The 26,391-nt window shown below is 35.8% G+C and overlaps 3 protein-coding genes across 3 annotated transcripts; 2 read left to right on the top strand and 1 right to left on the bottom strand.

Moving 5' to 3' along the window:
- Positions 1–791: 791 nt before the first annotated feature.
- On the bottom strand, positions 792–7,555 carry LOC122093628 (coumarin 8-geranyltransferase 1b, chloroplastic-like). The gene is made up of 11 exons (XM_042664028.1): positions 7,302–7,555; positions 7,115–7,198; positions 5,973–6,047; positions 5,489–5,572; positions 5,258–5,347; positions 4,731–4,832; positions 4,528–4,623; positions 2,634–2,705; positions 2,069–2,167; positions 1,867–1,971; positions 792–1,021 (listed from the first exon to the last, which is right to left on the bottom strand). Exons 1-11 carry the CDS (start codon positions 7,308–7,310, stop codon positions 980–982), a joined length of 858 nt encoding a protein of 285 aa, XP_042519962.1. The 5' UTR covers positions 7,311–7,555; the 3' UTR covers positions 792–979.
- A 2,119-nt stretch (positions 7,556–9,674) lies between these two features.
- LOC122072289 (ethylene-responsive transcription factor 1A-like) lies at positions 9,675–10,028 on the top strand. The gene has a single exon (XM_042636876.1). The coding sequence runs from the start codon at positions 9,675–9,677 to the stop codon at positions 10,026–10,028; it is 354 nt and encodes a 117-aa protein (XP_042492810.1).
- A 10,788-nt stretch (positions 10,029–20,816) lies between these two features.
- Positions 20,817–25,706, top strand: LOC122082444 (UDP-glycosyltransferase 88F4-like). The gene is made up of 3 exons (XM_042650011.1): positions 20,817–22,481; positions 25,359–25,387; positions 25,507–25,706. Exons 1-3 carry the CDS (start codon positions 20,992–20,994, stop codon positions 25,554–25,556), a joined length of 1,569 nt encoding a protein of 522 aa, XP_042505945.1. The 5' UTR covers positions 20,817–20,991; the 3' UTR covers positions 25,557–25,706.
- Positions 25,707–26,391: the final 685 nt, after the last annotated feature.

Below are 26,391 nucleotides of genomic sequence, written 5' to 3' on the forward strand. Positions count from 1 at the left end.
TCGTGATAAATGTGCAGTCTCATCCATTGAAGGAAAGAGGTCGGGTAAAAGCTTGTTCCTGGTTAGCAAATGGGATATCCATGTGGCTTGGCTACATGAGAGTTAGGTGTTGGGATTTATCTGTCCTTCAGAGATGGATTGATGTTGTGATGTTTTGAGGTGTTGTTAAGCTCTTGCTCTTTGTTTTAATTCTTTTCACTTGAGCCCAGCTCTCGAGTTTGGCTCTGTATGCCGTTTGGCTGAGTTTTGTATGTCCCTCCCCCATTCTTTTTTCCTCATTCTTGGTAATAAAGTGATTCTATCTATCCAAAAAAAAAAAAATGGAGAGGCCGAAGGTCCTTAATAAAAACCTCATCCGCAAGGCATTGCAGAAGAAGACAGATATAATTTGCTCCAATGCTGGTAATTAAAATGTCATCCACATATATTAAGACATAAATGAGAACAATACCTCGCTTCTAGAAAATAGAGAGGGATCCATATGAGATGTCTAAAACCCTATTTGGAGGAGAAACTACGACAATCTGTGGAACCAAGGATGGGGGGCTGCCTCAGGCCATATAGAGAACGGTGAAGCCTGCAAATAGAGCAGAACATTCTTACTTTTGCAGTGGTTGCTGGTCGACCTTCGTTACCACCACTAGAGATTCTACCAAACTCTAGTGAAGGTGGGAGGTACGACATGAATTAAGATTCCACAGGCAACATATGTGGAGCAACTGGGAAGGCATCGTTTTTCTTTGTTTGGTGGAGTGAATTTTCAGGCGATTTCTGTAACAAAAGTTATACATACAATACTATATACGGATTTATAATAAAATCCAGCATACATTACCAATTAAAACTCTTACTAGTTATTCTTCTCAGTGTAAAAATGAAAAAAAAAAAAAAAAAAAAAAAAAATGAAAGGAGGGCAATATAAAGACTATAGGACATACACAATCAGCCCCTTTACCTTGTTCTTCACTAGATATTCTTCTCAGCGTACAAATGGAAGGAGGAGGTACTCAGCATAAACTAACTGCAAAGAGAGAATGTTTTTTTGTCATGAAATGCAGCAACAAACTCACAATTTCTAACATTCCCCCCCCCCTAAGTTGTATGTATGTATTGAGAAAGCAAAAAAGATAGAAATACGAAAAATAGGCAATTCCCATTACCTTCTTAGGACAAACCTAGAGACCTATGGCTCTATTTGTTTTACGGTAAAAAAACCAAAAGAAAGAAATATATTCAAATTCATGAAAATGTCAGATTGCACAACAGTAAGGCTATGTTTGGTAACCAAGAAAAGAGAAAAGAAAATAAAATAAAAAATTTAATAAATTTTGAATTTGAAAAGAAAGATAGACACAGAAAATCATTGTGTAGTCATTCCTTTTTGTCTTATTATTATTATTATTATTTTTTTGTATTATTTTCATTTCTTGGTTACCAAACATAGCCTAAGGGTGTGGCTTGTTGTCACTGTGTATGGGGATCAAGTTTTGCCTTCACGGAGAGGAGTGGGGAGGTAGATGTAGGAGATTTTCTTGAAATATCACCAGAGTTATAGCTCCAAAATCCTTAAAAAAAAAAAAATTTAAAGTAGAAAACATTCAAGATAAATAATAAAATTTCTTAAATACTCTTTGATCATATGGTAAGAGGGTTATTTCAAATTGCATTTGGGTCCTTCTAAAGCAAAATATCATCAATTTTAAAATTTTAATTAGGTAATGAAGTATGGCTTTTATTAGAAGAAGAAGAAGAAGAAGAAATATGCTGCCTGTGTAGTATTGGAAGATATAGTGTTGTGGTTCCATTAATAAAAAATGTTGAACCATTTTGTACATCATAATGTTTTGTGAAAACAATGCAACTTACCTTCCATATGAACATGTAAAATGATTGTGTGGATAATTGATCTATAAGATCAACAGTCCTAGAATGAAGCAAAAGAACAGCAGCCATGCCAGAATGACCCAGTATCTACATCCAATAAGTTTGTTAGGATATCAAGTTAATAAAGGAAAAATTGTATGAATCCTAGTGAAATTAAAAATAGAAAATATAGTAAATTACATACCGTGATAAGTTTGAACAGTAAAGATGAAGAAGACGAAACTCCCATTATCACTCCAAGACCATAAGCAATCAAAAGGATGCTAATGCCGAAGGAGAATGCCTGTTTCATATTGTGTGCATTAAGTTATGTTAATTTACTTAAAAGTGAGTAAAGATAACAATGATAGTGAAGGGGATATATTTGCTAACATTATTTTTACAAGGTTGTGATATGCAACCAAAATTATTTTTGCAATATTATCTAATATAATTTATTAATATTCATAAAAAAGCTCCTAATAAGAGTATAAAAAATAAAAAATATTTCTATCTACATCTTTCTCTCAAATGTAATATAAAATTACCCAATGTCTATTTGGAAATATATAATTTTTTTTACATTATGGGTTTCCCTCATACATGTGAAATAGCTAATTGTTTATTTAATTAGTAAAATAATACCACACCACATAATCATTAGTATTGTTTAGATACTTAAAGTTGGATAACTTAGAGTCATTAATTGAGTATGAAGATCGGATAATCTATTTATATATAAATGGAAAAAAAATGAAATTTGTACTAACTCTTTCTCTGCCAAGCTTGGTGCTAGAGGTGGCAATGCCATTTTCTTTATCTCCATCTACATCTGGCACATCCTGTGAATTGCAACAGGAATATTATTGATATAAAAGAAGAAATGATCCTCTTAGACATGCAAATTTTCCAATATATAATAGAATAATAATGAAGTCCAATAGTAATTACTAATGCATTTTAGATTGAAAAAACTTTGTTGCTCTATGTGAACAAATAGAGGAGAAAAAAAAATCAAATATTATTCTCTCTATCCATATATTTTTACCCATATATTATTATACATAATATCCTTTAGAATTTAAAGAAGGTAATGTGGAATATTTGGAAAATTAAGATTCTCAAAACATTTGAAAATTAGAGAGATTCTCCAAACAAGTGGCATAGAGGAGCACACCAACGAGACACCATATAATGGTTTCGTACATAAGAGGGAAACTAGCTAAGTTAATTAAATGCAAAATGGGTCCATTAAAAAAATTGTTTTAAGAGCATGGGAACTATTCGATGATATGATCAAGACTAGAGTTTGAAAGTAGGAGACGAGCACCAATTAAAGGAAATAAGAGCTTAGCAATCTCTTTGACTGTAAGGGGAAATAAAGACTTGTCAAGCCCAATGCAAAATGTTGGTCTCTTTCCTCCCCTCTGAGTTAGAAGTTTTTTTTTTGGATAGATATGGAGAGGAAGTAGATAACATCCAGGAGGCTCGAACTCTGGATCTCCTAGAACTTGGGTTTTTTGCACATCACAGTTCACCAACTGAGTTAGACAATTGTTGTTGAATTAGAAGACTTGGCGAGCAAAATTTTTGGACTATTGAATGGGAAAAGGGAGGAGAAGTAGATAACAGGCAGGAGGCACGAAATCCAGATCTCTTGGTGAGCGTGGGATTTTGCACACCACAGCTCCTCAGCTGTGCTAGGCATTTACTTTTGAGTTAGAAGACTTGACTTATGGAGAGCCAATTTTTGCACTATTGAATGAGAATAGAATTCAGTTGTTGTTGACAAAAATGAAAAGGTTGTTGTTTTTTGCAATTAAGAACAGGAAAATAGACTTAATAAGTAAAAGGAAAAAAGAAAAAACATCCAAAGATAAGTGGGGCATAAAATGACCACGCTGCCCCTTGTGTGCGCTAAAGATGCTCCTGCCTATGCTCTCATTAGTCCGTGAGTTTGACATTTCCTCCATCAAGTTGGTAGGGTTCTTTTGTCCATAACTAAAACATATTCCATTGGATTGTAGAGGTGCTTTAATTAATTATACTAATTTAAGTATTCATTATGCATATACACATGATAAAAAAATGTCTCTCAGTAGTTACATTAATTTTAAATCTGTAATGAAATAATTTTAAATCTGTAATGAATTGGGATGGGAATCCCCATCTTCTTATATCACCTCTATTATTGAGGAACTTGTAGTGGATTTTTTCTGTCTACATTTCCCAAAAAAAAAAAATGTTTCATTAAAAATTTGATTTCAAATGAAGTTGTTCACTTGTATTTTTTTTTTTTTTTTTGCTACGGATCAACAAAAAAAATTTATTCATAAAAATAATCAAAGAATGAGAGAAAACACTATTGAGTTACTCTTTCACCTTTGGTATGACCATCAATTGGAAAGAAACCCAAGCAGTCCAAGTTTGTTTGTTACATCATGTTTTGCAAGTTTATCTTCAACACTATAGCCTTCACAGTATGTGGTATTTAAAACAATAAAAAATATCAATTCGATTTTATTTTATCATGTGAAGCTTGCTAAAGCTGAATTTTTTATTTTCAGTCAAATTATTCATTTGCATGTGATAATTAAAACAATCCCAAGATTAATAGATTGAAATTTTCTTATCATGAGTTCGTAGAGTTATTGGGCACATTACCTTGAATGTTGCGACAGCAATACCATGTAGAGCCATTACCACTGAAGCAAATATCAATGACTTTGTAATAATTATTGGTTTCCCCAGTATATATTTCTGTATATTTCATGGCAATCATCATTCATCCAAAAACGTCTTTCAAAATCAGATAAAATAAAATATAATGTAAAATTTTTAATTAGAAAAATAAAAGGTTTTATTACCTGAGAATGTATAAAGAAGGGTATAAAGCTACCAATACCCCTCCAAAATCCAAGGCATACAGCAGTGAGTATAGGATCTCTTTTCCACCTAAGGTAAGGAAGCTAACAAAGAAAATAGAATCAAGAAATAAATTTTATCAATATATACACTTTCAAATTAGCATGCAATACTAGTAATTATTTTATGTTTTTTACCCATACTCCCTTTATTGAATTTTTTTTTTTTCCATTCAATATTTTTAATAAATCTATTTCTTTTTCCCAGTCTCTCTATTATTTTATGAGAAAAGGTTCCCTGAGCTGTTATGGTGGGGTGTGCAAGCACATCAGTGTCTACTCTCTTCTCCTCACATGGAATGACCTTGTTACCCTCCAATGTATGATACTGTTTTCTTGCACCTTATTGGTGCGCTCTTCTATGCCGCTTGTTCAAAAAATTCTCTCCCTTATTTTACTTATCCTTATATGATATGTATGTTGGGCAAATGATACTAATCAAGCATTGAAAATGGATAAGGGTGACATACATCAACTGAATATATAGTTCCATATATTAAGCAAGCAAGAACGCCGCAGAGAATTGCTGAGGATTGAGACATGATTCCCATTGAAAGGCTCTACAAATATAGCCAAAACAAAATCTTGTATGAGGAACTTTAATTGTATATTAAAAAAAAAATTAGCACAAAGTATTGGCAAATCAAAGTTTGCAAACTTTTAAATCTCTTAACCTATTTGTCTACCAAGACTTATATTACCAACAATGTGACTGTCCAAAGAATGGCCTTGGCACTTTCAGCTGAGAAGACTCCAGAAGCAATTGGAAGATGTTTGTTGTTAGCCTACACGGATAAAAAATGTGAAGAAGTAATGAGGACAAAAGGAAACCAAAGGTGACCAAATAATGTTATAAATGTATTATATTAATTTTCTCTACAATCTTTCAAACAAATATATTATAGGGAGAAAGAATAGTAACTCATCGTGTTTTCTACGCCCTCTAATGGGAGAACACATATAAATATTCATCATAGAGCACGCAGGGGATATGGGGTCTTTTCATTGGACCCCATAAGAAGACATACGGAACAAGATCAATTAGCGTTCTTTTTCCCTTAATATATTAATTTTTTTTTCTATAACCTTTAAACCATGAAAAAGTACCATTTGCATGATTCATATAAAGGCTCAGTCTCTTATAATTTTGCCATGCGAATATAAAAATTAACAAATTACACTCACCTTGTCAATTTCTATATCATATAGTTGATTCACTCCAACTGCATAAATGTTAGCCAATACTAGTGGAATCATAGCCTGAAAATAAAGACAATGGTATGAATACCAATAACAAGCTCAAAGGAATTTCTTTTGTTTATTTCTAGCCCAAAAAACAAAAGTTGATGCATGCCCTATACCTCAATTAATTCAAAATCTTATCTATGGTTGTCAAAAATCAGATCAATTGGATTAAATTGATCAAAACCAATCAGAGATAACCAAAACCGACGACTGACCGAACTCTTTTATCACTTCAGTTTTAGTTTTGATTTTAGAAATCGATAAGAGATCAAAACTGATCGGATCGGCCAATAAGGCCAACCAAAACTGACCGGTTGGATTGAAAAAAAAAAACCACTGGACCAGACCAGCTGATAAGACTAACAGAAACCCTTATCATTTTGGGCTCTTATTTTAATCGGAGTGGGATCCCTAAAAGACTGGTGGCCTCTGCACCACTGTGGGAACCAATAGAAGCACAAGCAGAAGTATCAATAGTAGGAAAATTCTATTTTTCATTGGAGTGGGGCGATCATTGCGCCCCTCCTATGGGTGTAGATGCAAAATGCTGCCTTCTAGGCTTTCTTTTTTGCCTATTTTTATATATACAAAATCGTAACCAAGATCGGGACCAACCATTGGACTAATGTCTAGCTATCAATTTCGATTTTCATTTTGTAGACCAAACAATGTATTGGTCCAATTTCAATATAACCCAGTATATGCAAAAATTTGAAGAAACTACTAAAAGTTGACCGAACCAACTGGGACAATTCTACATGCCTCCTCCTTGAGTTGGCTCTATAGGCCTCAGAGCATGTGTTTGTTGTACATTCTCTCTCCTACTCTTTTCCTCTTTAATAAAGAAGAGGGATAAGTATGCCGCCGATATACGGTAAGTTTGTGGGCACTGCACCAGGAGGAGCATATGATCAAGTATCATATAGGAAGGATATGAGGTTCATATAAAAAGGGGAAGAGAGAGATAGTCACAGTCGGTGCTAGCTTATGATATGCCAATGGCATACACAACCTTTTCCATATATATATATATATATATATAAACACTTCCACAACCACTATAGTTAGGTTCATATCCTCACCTTTAGTACTTCTAGGAAAAATGTTGGAGACAAATCAGTGATTGTCTCTACTGGAAGACAAGAAGCAGATGCTACTGCCAGACCCTGATAATTCAAAATGACATAAATTAAAGAACCTTCATTATCAAGTTAAAGAAGTTAATTGATTTTGAAGTCACATGTTAAGGGTTAGTGATTTAAAACTTACTGTGCCCATGACAGCATATGGACGAGTAAATCTGTAAAATGCATATATTTTTCCCAATGGTCCTTTATAAGCATCCTCATGTTTGGATGGATAATCATGTTCTAGCCTGTCTTGCTTGAAAGATTGCTTCTCCGCGTTTCCTTCGTTATTAACTAAAGTTGAGGATCTTTGGGAACAACATTGAAAGTGTTGAGTGGAATGCCATTTTTTTTCAATATTGTTTTTAAACTTCACTTGCCCTTGAAACGTTAAGACAGAACCTACAAAATTAGAAAAAAAAATAAAAAAATAATAATAATTAAGATACTATATGCTTACATTCATATATCATAAATTTTAAATAAAGAAACATTCCCACACAAACTAGCAGCAATATTATCCTAAACGTGGTGCTTATCAAAAAAAAAAAAAAAATTACAGGGGTAGACAATATTCTATTGCTATATATCTCTTTAGTAGTAATCCATTTAAAAGGGTGTCAATCGGTTCACTATTGGTTATTCAGTATAGTTTAAGGTAGAGAATGTACAAGCGAAAATGGTATCATTTCGAGATTATGAACCTATTTTCAGTACTGAATTCATATTGGCCTAGTTTGGTATGATTTCGGTTTCTATTTGGCTTGACAAGTTTCTGTTGCTGCAAATGAATAATAATAAAAAATAAAAAGCGATGTGGGTTATATTATATGTTTGTGTATTCTTACTTTGGTTCGGAAATAGACAATTTGATACGGTTCAGTACTTTTTTTTTTTTGCTTAGATTCAGCGAAATGAACTTTGTTAATATAAAAATTATCAAAGAATGAGAGAAAATAAAAACAATCATTGAGATACTAATCCACGTTAAGCGTTGTCATCAGCATAATAGCATTCCAATCAAAAGGAAAATAAACTTAAAAACAAATTATGAAAATCTGTATCTAGGTCTCATTTGTGCATCCCAACTTACATCTTGGGTTATAAAAATCGGAAAAAAATCTCAAATGGATTTACCTTAGAAACCATAATTGTACCGTATCTAAGAAGATTACTTTTCTTCATACCAAAATTGTACCGTTTGTTCTTTGATTCAGTATAGTTTTAGTTGACCTAGGTTTCGGTTACAAATTCAACCTCTTAGTCATTATAACTTAGTCACCACTACAACAAATGGGCCTTTCAAGATGAATTTTTGTGACTCTGTTATTTACAATCGCTAATAATATTTGATTATGATTAGTTTTTTAGCTGCAAAAATTTCCTGTCCCAAATGTCTCTTTTGAGACTAAGCCATAATCATTAGTAGTTTGAACTCTTCAGAGGATATTTAGATTATTTTATTGGGGATATAATTAGATGTAATCCATGGTTTATAATTTCTTTTTACGACAGAGTACGTACAACATCGTTGTAATTGCTTTCTCCCTTTTAATTTAAATAGTCACACCATGTTGAACATGATACCATGTCCATCTCATAAACAATGACACTTCACAAACCTAGCTAGGCCATTTGTAAATTGTTACTATTAATTATTTGTTAATCCTCAATTGTGACAAGCAAGATAAAAGAAAGTATATCAGACCAACTATTGAGGGGTTTTCATCAAGAGACGGCTTAGTATCAAAGGATTTGAAAGATTGATGAAGGTATGCAAACTTTAGTCCTACATTGCTTAGGAGAAAGTTGTTGGATTAGTTGATAACCTTTAACCTTCTTAGTATGGTACAATACATTTTAAAACCTTGAGACTCAAGAATCAAAGAGGATAATATTAACTGAGGTTAATGAGTACCTAAGAAATCAGTAAACTATCCCCACCAAAAAACGACAAGCATCGAGAGATTTAAAAGATCGGATAGACATTTTAAATCTACTCCACTTCTTTCTGTCTCCTTCATCTCTTAGGGCCAGTTTGATAACGTTTCAAGAAACGCATTTCTACCATTTCTGTGTTAAGAAACGACAAAAACGAAACAAAAAGCGTTTGATAAAACTGTTCCGTTTCACCAAATTACAGAAACAAAAATAGCAATTTATATCTATTTCTTGTTCAAGAAACAAAAATGACGGAACAAGTAGAACTTGTTTCGTCGTTTCTGGAAATAGACTTGTGGACCTTTTTTTCCCCCAAACCCAACATTATTCACTCGACACTGACATCCAAGCATTCGATGCCCATTGAGTATAGACGTTTCTCGACGGACTTGAGGGAGTTGACCAGCGTTGAGCGGAAATCTTGGTTCTTCTTGAGGGCTTTGGAGGAATCAATGTTGAGGGCTTCAAGGTAGAGAAGTTTCTCATGGAAGAGGACACTAGAATCGACGGCAGACCCTAGGTTGATGAGGAGAGGAGCGGAAAAGCAGAGCCTCAGGAATCAACTTTTGGCTGCATGTTTCAGGCACAACTGACGGCTTCGGCTAGGGCTTCATCAGTTGTGACTACGGCATCATTGATGGTACCAGAGAAGTCGACTTTAGTGATTGCTCTAGTTGTGGCTCCGTCAAAGGGGAAGCATTACAGAGGAGTAAGACAACAGCCATGGGGGAAATTTGCGGCGGAGATCAGAGATCCAGGAAAGAACGGTGCTAGAGTTTGGCTTGGTACGTTTGAGACGGCTAAGGATGCTGCATTGACTTACGATCGTGCTGCTTATAGGATGCGTGGATCTAGAGCTCTGCTAAATTTTCCGCTTCTGCTCAGCTCAATCGAGAGTGGACCGAGATGCACAAACAGCTGTGGCTAGGACTGCGAGGGAAGGACGCAAATACTGTGGTGAAATCTGCCTCTCTCTCACATATTGCCTATGAAATCTGCCTCTCTCTCTCTCGAACAATGCCGTATCGCCTTTGAAATCACCGGTGGAGCTTAACTTACAAAACCATTTCTGTTCCTAGAAACGGAAATTTATCAAACACCTACAAAAGTGTTTCTGTTCCTAGAGACAAAAATTTATGTTTCTGCCGTTTCTTGACACAGAAACAGCAAAAATATTATCAAACGGGCATTTACTCTCTCCATGTTCTCTATATTTTTATAAAAATATTTATAGTTCCATATTATAAAATGGAACAAAATAATCGATTGAAAATCAAAACTCACCCCACAAGATCCATAGCCAATGAAAACATCAGACAAGATTTATTCCTGAATATATATATATATATATATATATTAAAATGGAAAAATATAATCCAGTATGGAAACCCACACACCTACAACAACGACCTAATTCATATTAATATATGGGTTGTTTCCTCTGTAGAACAAGGCTCCTACAACTAACCCAATAATGTCTTTCTTTTAGTTGAAATCAAGGGACAGGGATGTTATAGGGAGGACACAAAGATAGACACATGGGTGCTAGTTAGGAGCTGCACTATGTTTGACTCTCTTATTCATTCATAAAGATTTATTATTAATTTATTATTAAACAAACTCGAAAAATTTAATAGCATCTTAAGTGGAGGGAGAGAGAAGAGAGTATAGATTGGAGAAGAGATCGTGGATAACGGGAGGACAAGCACACATATGTATAGATATATATATAGATATATATATATATATATATATATTTATGAATACTTTTTTGGGTGCTCATATTGGCTCTCGCACAAGTGTAGAACACATTCTCCTCCACCAAACACTTCCTTAATATTATATTATATATATAAAAATTCAATATCAAACCCACCAACAAGATTCATGGCCCAATTAATATAAAATAAAAAGAAAATCCAAACCCATTTTGAATCTTAATTAAGGATGTCAATTTGGGACAGGAATTAGAAACTGCTCTTCTAAACCGAAACTGACGGATCCCATTCCTAGATGGGATGGCTCTGAAAGCTGGTTCTGGGGTTTATTATTGTAAGACAGGAACCGGACCGTTCTTGAACAGGTTTCCCAGCAAATTTAGAAACAAAAGCCCAATAAGGAACTGGCCACTAGAACCAGAACCACCAAGACAAGTTTAATATACCCAAATTACTTACTTACGGTTAATTAAGTATTAATTACTTACATAATAGTTGAAAAACTAAGGATTATCACTAGATAAGAAGAGTTGAACCAATAACATATCAAAACCAATCAAACCGATAAATTTCGGTTTTGATTGGTTTCTATAGACCACACTCCTTTTCTGCTCGTAACCGGACCCAACCATCCGTTTGACACCGTGCATGTGTGGTTAGACTAAGGCGTATACAACAGTTGCAAAACTGGCCTGACCAAAACTAGACCAAATCAGTCTAGACACTTCAAGGTTCTGTAACTGGTCTAGATTTTAGACAATATGATCCACATACCATGAATATTTCCACTTTCTTCAAAATACCATGCCATGATCAGAGATCGACCACCATTCAAATCTCCCCTAATCATATGTTGTTCATGGTTTAAAGTATCTCTGATACTAATACGATACCCTCTGATATGTATCTTAAATTTAATCGATCAATACGATACACACCAATACGATACATAAAATTTTTAAAATTCTTTCGTAACAATATATATCCTACTATACATACCAATATGCATCGATACATCACCGATACAATACGATATGTACCGATACTCTATGAAAAATAAAAAAAATTGAGATGAAATGTACGTTTTGGTATGTATCGTTTATTATGTATCAGTGAGTATCGGAATGTATCAATCGGTATGTATCGATCGGTATATATCGATGAGTTTCAATACTTATCGGTATGTACCGATACAATGCGCTACGGTCATATAATAGCCAAAATGGATAATTTTTCAGAAAAAAACATGATTTTTTGAGGGATTTTGGTTCTAAAGTTGCTACCAGTCATATTTCTCTCCAACTAAAGTGGAATCAAGGTTGGGAACAAGGATATTACATTTGTGGGACAATTATAAACCTTGAATTCTTAGTGCGATACCCTCAATTTAGTATTTATGCATAATACATGTTATCAATAGATTTTTTTAATAATTTTTTTTATGAAAAAATGTTTAAGAAAATGTTTCTTATACATTTATGTGCATATCTTTATCTTATCTTAGCGTATATCTGATACGATGTGATACTCTCTGATACGTATCTTAATTTTGATCAATTAATACGGTGATCGATACCAATACTTTAATCTTTGGTTTTGTTTCCTATGTAAAGGGTCAATTTAATTTTGGTGTTTTCTATCATTGTCATCAAACCCCGTGAGTAGCGAATTGAGATAAGCAATTGAACCCTCCCCTAAACCCTCCCCTAAACCCTCCCCAAAGCTTTTGCCTCCACCTGCCGGTGCCGGAAACTACTATTACCCTCCACAAGAGGTGGGTTCCCTCTCCATCCGGTCAACCACAAGATCATGGTCCTTGTCAAGCCGGTTAAGGTCCGATCGGTTTCGATTCGATTGGCCCAATTCTGTAGAAGTGATTACTGGTTCAGCCGGTAGCTTCCCGCCGTTGATGAAGCCAAATGGTAACAATAAGAGAAGCGGCAAAACGGGGCCGTTTCGTGATTCGGTATCTTCTTCTTCATTCATCAGCTCTCCGTCTCCGTTCTCATCAGTTCAGTCATCACCAAGGGTCGCCGGCGATGCTGAGTGGGCAGCTTTCGGTTGGATCTGTTTTCTCTATCTTTTTAAGAAAATATAATCTATAGTGCTGTGAAAGAGAACCTGGATCAGGTTTACCAGAATACTATTCTAATACAATCCATGGAATCCACGATAGGAGAAGGATACCATGTGTGGGATAAAAATTATACGAGAATGGTTCTCGTACGAGAACCTAAATCACACACTGAAAGAAGATTATCCATAAAGATATCAAATTTTTTTAAACATAAAAACCAGACATTTTCCATCAAACCAAAACTACAGGCATGAAACACAAACCGAAGGAATTAAAAAAAAAGTTATAGGAAGAGAAAATATTGATACTTACTTCTTTTCAAGGATTTAGGCTCCCTCGTCAACCAACCTAACAGAAAGAAAATTTCAGTAATTTCAGGTTCAGTAACAAAGAGCAAATACTGTTTGAAGATTCATGCGTTGCATGTAAAATGGAAAAAAAGGAGGAAACAAAAACTAAAAGGCTCACTACCTCTTTCATGAGATGTGTGCGCTCTGAGAGAAAAAGATGAACCTGCAACCCTAGACATCTCTCTCTCTCTCTCTCTCTCTTTGTCTGTGTGTGTGTGTGTGTGGAACTGATATATTGAAGAAGAGGAGCCCAATTTATAAGAGAACTTTGTAACACTGTTTTCTGTTGGTTTTGTTCCATTTTTATGGAAAATTAAAAAAGAAATTGTTGAAAGCCGCTAGACGTTCAAGATTCAATACTGAATATATATTAAAAGTGGAAAAAATATAATCCAGTATCCAAACCCACCCACCTAGTTTTTTTTTTTTGAAAAAAAAGAGAAAAAAAAACCTAGTACCACGACGTAATCCACATAAAAACATATGGTGTTGTTTTGCCCTTAAAAAAAAGATATATATATATATATATATATATGGGGTTATTTTCTCTGTCTTGGTACACTACTCTTATACCTGGGCGAGACCCAACTGGTGACTTCTTTCTGATTCAAAACATAGTGGGTGGGGATGCCATCATTTTATAGGGAGGAAGAAAAAGATAGACACATGGTTTCTGGTGTAGGAGCTGCACTCTAGACATGAAATTTTTTTTCCACTATATATATTTAGGGAGAGAGATAGGTGTGCCGTCGATATCAAATATGCTAACGGATAGCACCAATAAGAACACATGATGGAGTATCATTCAGAAAGGATATAAAGGTCATTTCAGAAAAAGAGAAGAGAGATAGATACAATGGGTGCTAGCATACTTGATATCGGCAGCATACCCAACCTTTTCCCACAGATTTATATGGGAAAAAAGGTTTTGTGAGTGGGTGTGGGCCCTACGCCACCCATACTCTCTATTTTTTTTCTTCTTGGTTGGTAAATCTTATCACAATCTATATCTTTCTAGCCTCTCTCCTCAAATATTTTTTGATAAAATATTCTCTCGTTTTCTAATTCGTTTAGCATCTTTATCATTAATAACTCTTTAATTTTTTCTTTTCAAACTTAGAACTCTCTCTCTCTCTCTCTCTCTCTCTCTCTCTCTCTCATACACACACACACAAAAGAGCATGGTCAAACCCTTCTTCCAGGAAGCACTAGCACACAAAGTATTTGACTTCAGTTGTCTGATTTTTTTCTCTTCGGCAATGGATTAGAGCATTTTCTTATTTTTCTTCAGAAATGGATTACAGTATTATTCACTACATTGGGACTAAGATCTCCATGATCTAAGTAGTTGTAGTAGACTTTATTTTCTTTTACTATCTTACTACTACGATAGAGTGATTATAGGTAAATTTCTAAATCTTGTTCTCTTTTATTTTTATTTTATTTTATTTTATTTTTTGAAAAGAAGTTTGATTATTGAATACGTCTCTTCCTTAATAAATTCATGAATATGCTTGGTAATAATGACTTCCCCTTCGCATTTTAAAATTTTTTTTTATTTTTTTATTTTTTATTTTTTTTTATGAAGTTTGAGTAGTTGGTGCATCTCTTCCTCAATAGATTATCAAAAGTTAAACTCTCTTTTACTATTTTACTATTATGATAAAGTGATCATAGATAAGATACTTTGAATCTCGTTCTTTTTTTTTTTAATGAAGTTTAGGTAGTGAGTGGGACTCTTCCTCAATAGATTCATGAATATGGTTAGTAATAATGATTTCCTTTTTCAATTGATGAATTGACTTCCCATCTTAAAAAACCAAATAATTAAAGCAAGGGATATAAGAATACGGCAAGGCATGACTATCTTTCTTAAGGAGGCTACTACCTTTTTATTTTTTTCTGTTATAAGTCAATAAAAAATATATTAAACTAAAAAATAATAGAATGTATAGATTGACATCAGGACATACAAAGAGGCTGCTAGGTTGTGCTCCAAATCGGGAAAATTTTTCAAGACGGCTGCTCCTTAATTCAAAATAAGTCCTAGAGTGATGGCTAGTACTTAATCCAAAATCCAACGTGAACTCTCTCACTATCCTCCATCAACCATGCAATGTGGGGCCTAATGTAATTATCCCAAATGAGGACTTCCTCAAACCATGGACCATGGGTTGGATTTATCCACATCGATAATTTCCTCAATAATAATAAAGTGACTAACTAGAAGCATTGAAGGAGATCTAGGCTCAATTTGGCTGCTGGTGTGGCCATGCCAAGCTAATTGTCTACTTGGTAGGTTGTGTGCTTGGCCTTGCTGATGAATTGGTCTATCTTTTAACTTGCGAAGGGGTTGGACCTGCATCAAGCGGGTAGACATTTAGTTTATATTTCTGCCCTCACGAGAATTTCAAAAATATTTTGGAAAAGCAAGTTTTCTTGTCAAAATTTTACAATATTTTCTTGTTGTTTGATTTCGGATTCTTTTTTCAAATTTGCATCAGTTTGGACTCCTCAAACATGGCATAGAAAGAGAGGAAGAAAATTATATTAAGTGACTACAAGTCTAGAACAATAGATAAGTCCTAGAAGAACAAGTCCCATTTATCCATAAAAAATACTATAGTAAGGAAACTTTAATTAACAAAAATTCATGGGGATTGTGATCTGTGATCTCCAATTAGATATTAGAAGTGAATCATATGAATTCCGATATCCAGTGTCTATATAAATTTCAGAATTAATTGCTTTTTTACAATCTTGAAGTAAAGGGTTGCACTAATATTGGACGTGCCATCCAAGTTGGGCTCAACCTAAATCAACAACACAGTTATGTTGTTGATACAAATTCATGTTACTTTTGGATTTTTCTTGTAATGGTTGGAAATATGTGCTTGGTATAGATGTATAGCGTTGGATAAGTAGGGGTCCTTTGTAAGGGGGTAGATGACTTGCAAGTTGATTATTTTATTTGCATTATTAGAACAATAAACTGTGATATAGAATCGACTGATTGAGTGCAGTTTTATCAAAAGAAACTTTAATTGACAAAAACCCATACAATTCAAAATGGATGAGCCAATCTTCAAATCTACTTGGCTTTGTCAGGGTTTTTCTGATCTATGACTATTAAATAAACTTTCACATGTAAAAATAAGAAATCTAGATAGAAACAGTAAAAATATCTTGAGAGAACTATATATGTTGAATCCATTGGTTCAGAAGTTATTGTAATTTCAGTTCTCTTCAAGTCTTAAGTTCCCAACAACCATTGCCTAATTGAAGATTCAACTAAGTATGTATGATTTACATTAGATGCCCTAATAATTTCTAATGGATAAACTTTTTCTATAGTTCTGTCGGAGAAAAGAAATAACTAAAAAGGCACCTAATTCAGCATTGAATTCCTCTTGCTTTTTTATGTTGTTTGCTTGTAGTAATTTTTCTCCTCATGTGAATCTGCTCTAATGTTTTTATTAGTATAGTAGAAACCAATATCAAAACCCACCGACAAGATTTATGGTCCAATTGATATTTCAAAGGAAAAAAATTGAAAAATTAAAAACCAGTTTTGAACCTGAGGATGTCAATTTAGTACAGGGATTAGGAACCATCCTGCTAAATTGAAAACCGACCTATCCCATTTCTAAATGTGATGGTTCTGAAACCAGTGAACTTTTTTTTTTTTGGAAAAAGTTGAGTGGATGAGGAATCATACATACATGATCAACTCTCATAATATCATATGTTGTAAAGTTGCTATGGGGTGTTTGGAAATGATCGAAGTAGTTGGATAGGAGGATCCATATCACTATAACACTTGATAAATTTATCAAAGTTGAAAATGATTTATTCAATATTATAGTTGACTGATTGTAGAGTAACGATTTTGTTATTGTAGATTGGTATGGTCGTTTGAGAACTAATTACGGAGACAAATAAGAGTACAAATGGGAAGAGATTACCACTTTGTGGTTTTTTTTTTTGGTAGGGGAGAGGTTTTAGTAATCAGGCCCGATTGATTAATAGATTTACTTCTGTTTTCTTTCAAAAAAATACCAGTTTATCGCAGTTTTTCTTTAAAAAAAAAAAAAAAAAAAGGTTCCTTCTACTCATCACTACATAAAGTGAATTAATTCACTTTACTATTTTTTATGTACCCTCTTTTTTTTTTTTTTTGTTGAGTTAAACTGGAAAGGCGTTTTTATCAATTCGTTTTAAAAGGTAACTGTAAACAAGTGGTCTAACATTCCTAGGCCGGATCAGGTTCACATACCAAATTGTCCTCATACGCCCCGGTCTTGGCATTTGAAATTCATTAAATGTACAGATTCAGTAGATTCCAAATACTAGAACCAGGAGCTTACGATAATAATCTCATATATGAACTTCATACGGATTCCAAAAATATAGATTGTGCTCGGAGTGAGACTCAAACCACGGGTTTGAATCTTGGAGAGTCGCAGCAAAAAGAGAGAGAGAGAGAGAGAGAGAGAAGATATAGAAAAATTAACTAGGGGTCAAGCGTTGTTTAATATTATCTTGTTCTGGGTAATAGAGCTGCCATTGCTTCGAGACAGTTGATACAGTTGTATCGGATTGACCGTGGCCGATACTGATATGATACCAGCAATATGTATTACAAATATCAGCTGAAAATTCAAGAAGGAGCACTATTTTGACTGATTCAACCGATACCATACTGATATCGGTCGATACATATCGATATTGTTTAAATTTTGGAACTCATCAATATTTATTTTGATACGGTGAACTAAAACCATGCTGGAGAGAGACTCTTAAAGGCTTCCCGAGTACCAAATTAATATTTGAGAGAGAGAGATGCATAGGGAAGACCAGGGAGGGGAGGGGAGGGGAGGGGAGGAGGGGAAGGAGAGGATATGCAGAGATAAGTGATAACCGACCCACCAAATCCGAAGGAGATAAGGATCGACCTCAACCAAATCTTTTCAATTAAATTTTAAAATTCAAATCTGATGATCTTATCACCAACGTTATGTGTTATAATTGTAATTTTATTTAATTACCTTTCTAAAAGGGATTCAATCTCCCAGCTGTACATGTCAATCCAAGTACATGTTGGATCTTCTTCAGCGTGCAAACATGACCGGTTGTAAGCATGTTTCTAGCCCGGCTTCATCACAAAAACTTGGATTGGATGATAGTCCTATCCTAGCTGATCCTACTCACTATCGCAACCTCGTTGGTACTCTTCAATATGCCACTCTCACCCGTTCGGATATCTCATTTTCTGTCAATCAAGTATCTCAATTCCTTAAGGAACCCACTGAAGATCATCTTGCAGCTGTATAACGTATTCTTTGTTTTCTAAAAGGAACCATAACTATTGATATCCATTTCCAACCAAGCCCGCTCCACCTCACAGCCTATTGTGATGCCGATTGGGCTAGGTGCCTAATTGATCAACGGTCTACAGGTGGTTTTTGTGTATTTCTCGGCTCCAATCCCATTTCATGGAGTGCTAAGAAATAACCAATGGTTGCCCGATCCTCTTCCGAAGCTGAATATCGTTGCTTAGTTAACACGGTTGCCAAGGTTGTTTGGCTATGCTCCCTCTTTCGCGAGCTGCACTGCCCTCTCTCCAAAGTCCCGACTATTTGGTGTGATAATATTTCTTCTATCTCCCTTTTAGTTCAACTCGGTATTTCATGCGAGAACCAAACATGTAGTTGTTGATTATCAGTTCATCCGTGAGTTGGTAGGCAAAGAAATACTAGACATTCGTTACATTTCAAGTAAAGACCAGGTTGTTGATATTTTCACAAAAGCACTCAGCTCTCTTCGGATTTGTTTTCTTCAAGACAAACTTCGCTTACGATCAGTATCGCTCAGCTTGTGGGATGATGATAACCGACCCACCAAATCCGAAGGAGATAAGGATCCACCTCATCCAAATCTTCTCATTTGAATTTTAAAATTCAAATTTGATGATCTTATCATCAATATTATCTCTTACAATTGTAATTTTATTTAATTACTTTTTTAAATGGGATTCAATCTCCCAGCTGTACCTATAAAATATCTATATATACTCAGTCATGCATCAATGAAAATTATTCAAAAACTTAGCAAAAACAACCCTTGTGCAATCTCTTTCAATAAGATTGGTTAGTAGACGTTTGGATTAGGATCAGCCAATTTCTGGGTATAGAATTCATGGTCGAATCCATCAATTTGGATATAATTGATTATCGATTCTGATTTAGGCCATTTTGAAGTGGCGGATTCTAAGATTTCAGGGACCGAATTTAGGCAATTCTGATTTGATTTGGATTGAAATCGATGGCAAAGATCGATTCAATTTCCTATTATGAGTTTAAATCCTTGGATGAATCGACTGATTTGGATTGAGATCAACAATGATTGATCCCAATTCACTTTTTCTTTTTTCTTTTTTTTTTTTCTAAAAAAAAAAGGGTGCTCCATGGTAGTGCTCATAGCCCCTAGGATAAGCCCCCATACGATAAGCGGTGCTTTCACAGGACCAATGGGTGAAAGTGTGTATGCCAATATTCGAATCCACAACCAGTCGACTTGAACGGTGATGGATTAAGGGATGACTAATCACAATTTAATTGTTCCAAAACAGTTAATTCTAAAGTTTAGGGGCTCGATTGTTGGTTCTGATTTTATTGTCGATTCTGGAATAGACCTTCAAATATGAAAATTAGTGATCGAGTCCTCAAACCCCTAGAATTGATGGTTAGATACAACGTGGAATCAGTATATGAAAAGATATTTCACAAAATGAGACTGAAACGTGAGAGAGGAGGGAAAGAGAAATTAAAGTGGAAAGTGGAAAGTGGAAAGTGGAAAGTGGAGAGAGAGAGAGAGAGAGAGAGAGAGAGAGAGAGAGAAGGATGAGGGCATGTGGATTTTTCTTAAGATAAAAAGGGCAGAAAAGGGAAGTGAGAAAGTGTGTTAAAAAAACATATGTGAACTCCAACTAAAAACTTTTGAGCTTAAAAAGAAAATCAAAAGTGGTGATTAATTAAAAAATTACAAAAGATTTCAAATCCTGATGAATGCAATGATGTCTTGGGCACTATTCACCATGGTTTCAAGTATTTGTATCGATTGATCATATCGGCTATTCATATTAGTATTGATTGAGATTGATATCTGATCCTTGATCGATTAGAATCGATTACTTGTATCGTTTTAGGGGTAAAATAGAACAAAGGAAAAACTGATCGATATTTATCATTTCGATCCGATCAACCTGGATCAAATTTCCTTTTGATCCACAAAGACAAAATATAGGACTGATGCCAACAATTCATCAAAGAAAAAAGGACTCACCAAGCTAGGATCACTAGCTAATACTAAAATTATTAAAAAGAACTGTCTTTTCTGAATATTTTATAATTCTCAATTCCGTTGCTACTGTAGGCTTTACATAATTGATCAGATCATATAGATATCCCTTCTACACAACATAAGTCATCAAAAATATCTCGAACGACCCACCAAAACAGGAAAGCGTGGATCTTTTAGAATCCCCTAAATCCATGCTACACAGTGAGTGTGGATCAGTTCCTCCCGTGCTTGATCTACATTCAGAATCCACTTAATCTCTCTCTTCTTGAGGAACTGAGTGGATTCCAGCTATGAATCAGGCACAGTATGAACCTGATCCAGACTTTGTATCTATATTCTACGCTTTTAGGCCCTTGAAACAGAAACGGAAGAACGTTATCAAACATGCCCTTAAAGACACTCATTATACCATTGGAAGGAACACCAGTGGAAGAGGAGAAAGCTAAAGGAAGGAAAATGGAGGGCACTATAGTGTTATACCCGGTAATGGCTCTTGGCCACCTCGTATCAATGGTGGAGTTCGGCAAGCTCATTCTCCGCCACCACCACCACCGCTTCTCTGTCACAATCGTCATCGCAGAGGGACCTCTCGACACCCCCGATGACACCGCCTTCCTTCGCCACATCTCGGAAACCACAAATTCCATTACCTTCCACCACCTCCCCTACATTTCCATGAAACCTTCTTCCAATTTAAACCGTTCATCGATCCGTTCAGAATTCATTCACCTCAACAACCCTAATCTCAGCCATGCTCTCCAAACTATCTCCAAGATCTCTAGTGTTCGAGCCTTTGTCATAGATATGTTCTGTACCCCAGCCCTAAGTGTGGCATCCGATCTTGGCATCTCCACCTACTACTTTTTCACTAGCGGCGCTGTCGCACTCTCCTTCTTTCTCTATCTCCCAACTATTCACAATCAAACCACCAAGAGCTTCAAAGACATATCCACCACCCATGTCCACTTCCCGGGCGTGCCACCAATGCCAGCCTCAGACTTGCCCGAACGGGTACAGGATCGAGAGGAACAGAACTATCATGACTTCTTAGAGATTGGTTTAAACCTACGCAGATCAAAGGGAATTATGGTGAACACCTTTAAGTGTCTTGAGTCTAGATCGATCAAAGCCATCAATGATGGGCTTTGCGTACCAGATGCTCCAACCCCACCTGTTTACTGCGTCGGACCATTGATAGCCGCCCCTAAGAATGAGGGTGAAGCTGTAAGTCATTGCATGTCATGGCTTGATGGGCAACCGAGTCAAAGCGTCGTATTCCTGAGTTTTGGAAGCCGAGGTGTGTTTTCGACAGCGCAGGTTAGGGAGATCGCTATTGGGTTGGAGAAGAGTGGGCAGAGGTTTTTGTGGGTTGTGCGGAAGCCGGTCTCTGAGGACAATAGCAAACACTTCACGGTGGAAAATAAAGACCCAGATCTGGAGGCCCTGTTACCAGAAGGCTTCTTGGAGCGGAACAAGGAAAGGGGACTTGTGGTGAAATCGTGGGCACCACAAGTTGAAGTGGTGGGTCATGAATCGGTGGGTGGGTTCGTGACTCATTGTGGGTGGAACTCGATATTGGAAGCAGTGTCCTCAGGGGTGCCTATGGTGGCATGGCCTCTCTATGCCGAGCAACGTATGAATAAGGTGTTTTTGGTGGAAGGGATGAAGTTGGCAATGCCGATGGAGGAATCGGAAGATGGGTTAGTGAGTGCGGCGGAGGTCGAGAAGAGGGTGACAGATTTGATGGAATCGGAAGAAGGGAGAGTGCTTAGAGAACGAAGTCGGAAGATGAAGGAAGAGGCCATGGCCGTGTGGTCCGATTCTGGATCTTCTATGACTGCTTTCACCAAGCTGGTTGACTCATTAATCAATCAGTAAGTATCACTCCGTGACTTAAAACTGTTTGGATTGGTGAAAGGTGTTGTTAATGCCTTGAATTTATATTGTATAAGGCTAATAAAACCTTTGAACGGAAAAGAGTTGGCATGTGGGACAATTTGAATGACCAAAGAAAAGGAAGGGCTCTATAATATAATAACAATAATAATAATTCAGGCTTATCTCAAGTTCCCAACTAAAAGGAGCATGGTTCTATGTATCGGTATTAGATTTCGTGTATCAGTTGTATCGGCCATGTCGATTTATACCAATATCTATCTTATTTGGATCAGTTATCAGTATCATTTCAGAGGAAGAAATGTAAATAAAATCTATTTTTTTGTGAAAAGTTAGGATAAAAGTGATCGCTTCGAACAAATACCTATACCAATATTGATAACTAAATCCTTGAAAAGGTGAAACTCTCCCAAATCCGGGTTAAAGATGGGTGTAGGCCCTCTCGGACCACCATTGAATAACTGAATAAAAACGATCAATCAACTTTAGAACCTTGAAACTTTTGATCAACTAATCATGGGCCCACCATTACTATTCGTCATACTATTCACGAGGTCCTCCATGCTCCCGCACTCTAATCAATTTCATCATTTATACATAAAATATCATACTACATATCAATCGATTTATCGTTTGTTCAACATATACATATCGATTCTCTGGAGAACGAAGTACAAATAAAAATAGTTAATTCTCCAAAAATACAATTCTTCAATATTGCTCAATTGTTCTTTACTCTGTATCAAGCTACACCTAATCTTTGAGACATGAAATACATGAAATTATAATGGGGAAAGCTAAAGAAAATTAGTTCAATAAAATGGAACATGACATAATCACACTTAGTACAACAATATATATTTATATTGTCATATCTTTCTTATACACACATAAGAACATCTTTCATAACATGCTAAAATCAACTTCTTAATTGGCCCATATCATCTCTTATCTTGCTCTTGAGCTCAAAGGTTCTATAGTATCTTGACCTGGAGTCTCACTTTCACGTTTCTTGGTAAACATGAAACTATGTTTAAAACCTTTTTTCATGAAACTATGCTTTAAAACTTACATCCAGTCGTCAATGACATTCCCAATATTTGGATGGAGTGAGATATTGATGGAACCCCTAATGGTCCTCCCTTGACTATCTCTTTCCAGCAAAGTGGATAGAAAAGATCCCATTATCCTTCCATGTTCCTTCGTTGGAAACAACTTTGACGTACCGATCATTTTCATACATAAAAAATTCATACATATACTATAAAGAGAAAATTGCATTGCCACCCCCTGAACTTCGGTCGTTATTCAACGCCACCCCCTGTACTTTTAGAAACGTCAAAGCCACCCCCTAAAAATTAAAAAAATTTCAAATCGGTCCCTGCCGTTAGCCGACCGTGAGAAATGAATTAAAACCGGTTAGTTTTTTTCTAATATACCCAAAATACCCCCACCCTGAGTGAGAGGACAATATTGCCCTCTCCCTTATTTCCTATCTTCTAAACCCATACCCATCTCACATCTCTCCTCTCTCATCTCTCATCTCTCATCTCACTGCTCACTCCTCTCACTCACTCGGCCGGACAAGAAGACGAAGACCCACCGGCGTCCCATTCTACCCTCCTCCGGCATGCGATTCTCCCCTCCTCCGGCATGCGATTATACCCTCCTACGGCATCCGATTCTACCCTCCTCCGGCGTGCGATTCTACCCTCCTACGGCGTCCGATTCTACCCTCCTCCGGCGTGCGATTCTACCCTCCTACGGCGTCCCATTCTACCCTCCTCCGGCGTGCGATTCTCCCCTCCTACGGTTCGGTTTCTTCTTCTTCCTTTCTAATTTAGGGTTTTTCTTGTCAAGTTAATATACCATTGTACAGTTTTGAAGGTTGAAGCCCCTTGGTGACATTGAAGAATTTTAGAAAGTACTACCATTGATCACATCTCTTAAGCCTGTGAACTGCGACAGTATCAGCTATAAGCTCATGTGAGCACCTCCCATTAACCCCTGGATAATCATACATCGTTGGCTTATTCGAACCTGTTCTTAGCCTTCTTCCCCATCTTCAACCATTTTCCAACCAATTTATCCTCAAGTCCATGTGTTTGATTAGCAGGAATGCTTGACTCTGCATTCCACTAGACGAGATCCCAAGACAATAGGAACCCCATGCCCGACATGTATTCGACAAATGGATTATGGCTATGGCAAGAGATTACAAAACCATAATACAAAAAGCCTATTTCCCATGATATGCCTACAGAATGAGAAGTTTGTTATCACTGGAAATATAATAACTGAAGCCCAATCATTTGAACATATTTTAGTTTGTTTCTCTGAAGCATTTTTGATAGTAAAAGAGAAATTTATCAACAAAATGGGAGAAACTCAAATCACACATCAAGAAAAAAGTTTGTAAGACGCCAAGATCACCAACTAGAAGGGTTTCTTCCAAATCTCCCTCTATTTGGAAAATAGCCAAAAAAAGTAGGTTTTAACAATATTGTCATTGGCATGGACTTCTTTTAGACTTTAAATTAGCTTACTACCATTATGTTAGTAAAATTACCTGATGTTGAAGTATAAGACCATTGTTGTTGAGATGGGTTGTCATTTTTGCTCACCCAAATGATCAAAGTCTTCGCACAATCAGACTCTGATCAGTGATTGTTTTATCTTAGAGCTAAAATGAAAGCATCCCCAATTGTAATTCAAGCAGCCAGTTGGTTAATTCACAAGCCAAGTAAAATTACTATCACTTTTGCCATCATAGTAAAATCTGCTTTGTCATTTAATTTGTTCTGTTTCCAATAGCTTGACTGCTGATGAATATGGTTGTTTCTGTTGCTTTGTAGAGCTTTGAAGAGGCTGGTGAAGTTACATTGTAAGTTTCAGGGTTTTCTTTGAGGAAATATCTATGACTTGTGTTCCCTGTGTTTGAGCGTTTCTCATAATCTTGATGCTAAGTAATAATAATCCACTCTTACCATGTTTAATTTGCAGATAACCGATGTCTACTGCGAGTGTCAATGACAGCAGTCAAAGTGGGTTAAGGTTTGTGAATGTTAGATGCAAATGTCCTGAACCCAAAAGGGCATTGGTGCGAATTTCAGAGTCTAGTTCGCACCCAAATATGTTGTACTACTGTTGCCCTGAAGCACCAAGAGGTTGTCGATACTTCTCATGGTGTGAACCTATAGCTGCACCAAGATTTTTGTCATTCCCTGTAACTAATTTAGAAGCAGTTGTTGGTGAAAGAATCCAAAGTCAACAGATGAAAGAAGATATTCGTGGCTTGAAGAAAAGAATTAAGTATTTAGAGAAAGCGTATAGAACGATGAAAATTGTAATTGGTGTGCTTGTGGTGGTGTGTTTAGTGCTATGTGTTAAAAAATGACTTTACAAGCATTAATATGAAGTTGTGTCAAGTATGTAAGAATCTGAACTAAATGAAATCGTTCATTCTCACTGTTCTTATGACTAAGTTATTGATTAATCATGACCCTCAAAATTGAATGGGTATCATTTTGATGGAGAGAGTGCTAACATTGTGATAAGTTTCGACAACAAACGGGCAGCATTTTGACTCAAAACGGGCAGCATTTTGGCTATAAAATGACATTTAATACCTGTAAATACCATATAAAAAAAATCCAAAACATATCCCTGAAGCACCAAGAGGTTCAAATTCCTGTTTTCATCATAACATATACCATATAACAAAAATCCAAAACATATCCCTGAAGCACCAAGAGGTTCAAATTCCTGTTTCCATCACAATATAAACCATATAAAAAAAATCCAAAACATATCCCTGAAGCACCAAGAGGTTCAAATTCCTGTTTTCATCACAATATAAACCATATAAAAAAAATCCAAAACATATCC

The sequence above is a fragment of the Macadamia integrifolia genome, chromosome 1, assembly GCF_013358625.1.
Source record: "Macadamia integrifolia cultivar HAES 741 chromosome 1, SCU_Mint_v3, whole genome shotgun sequence".
Classification (NCBI taxonomy): Eukaryota; Viridiplantae; Streptophyta; class Magnoliopsida; order Proteales; family Proteaceae; genus Macadamia; species Macadamia integrifolia.

Coding starts and splice junctions, on each gene's coding strand:
- LOC122093628 (XM_042664028.1), bottom strand. Junction 2,168..2,633: donor CCAAGCTTGGCAGAGAAAGA/GTTAGTACAAAT, acceptor AATATGAAACAG/GCATTCTCCTTCGGCATTAG. Junction 1,972..2,068: donor TACTGTTCAAACTTATCACG/GTATGTAATTTA, acceptor TATTGGATGTAG/ATACTGGGTCATTCTGGCAT.
- LOC122072289 (XM_042636876.1), top strand. CDS start 9,675: ATGTTTCAGGCACAACTGACGGCTTCGGCTAGGGCTTCATCAGTTGTG.
- LOC122082444 (XM_042650011.1), top strand. CDS start 20,992: ATGCCCTTAAAGACACTCATTATACCATTGGAAGGAACACCAGTGGAA. Junction 22,482..25,358: donor GTTGACTCATTAATCAATCA/GTAAGTATCACT, acceptor GTTGCTTTGTAG/AGCTTTGAAGAGGCTGGTGA. Junction 25,388..25,506: donor GAGGCTGGTGAAGTTACATT/GTAAGTTTCAGG, acceptor TTTAATTTGCAG/ATAACCGATGTCTACTGCGA.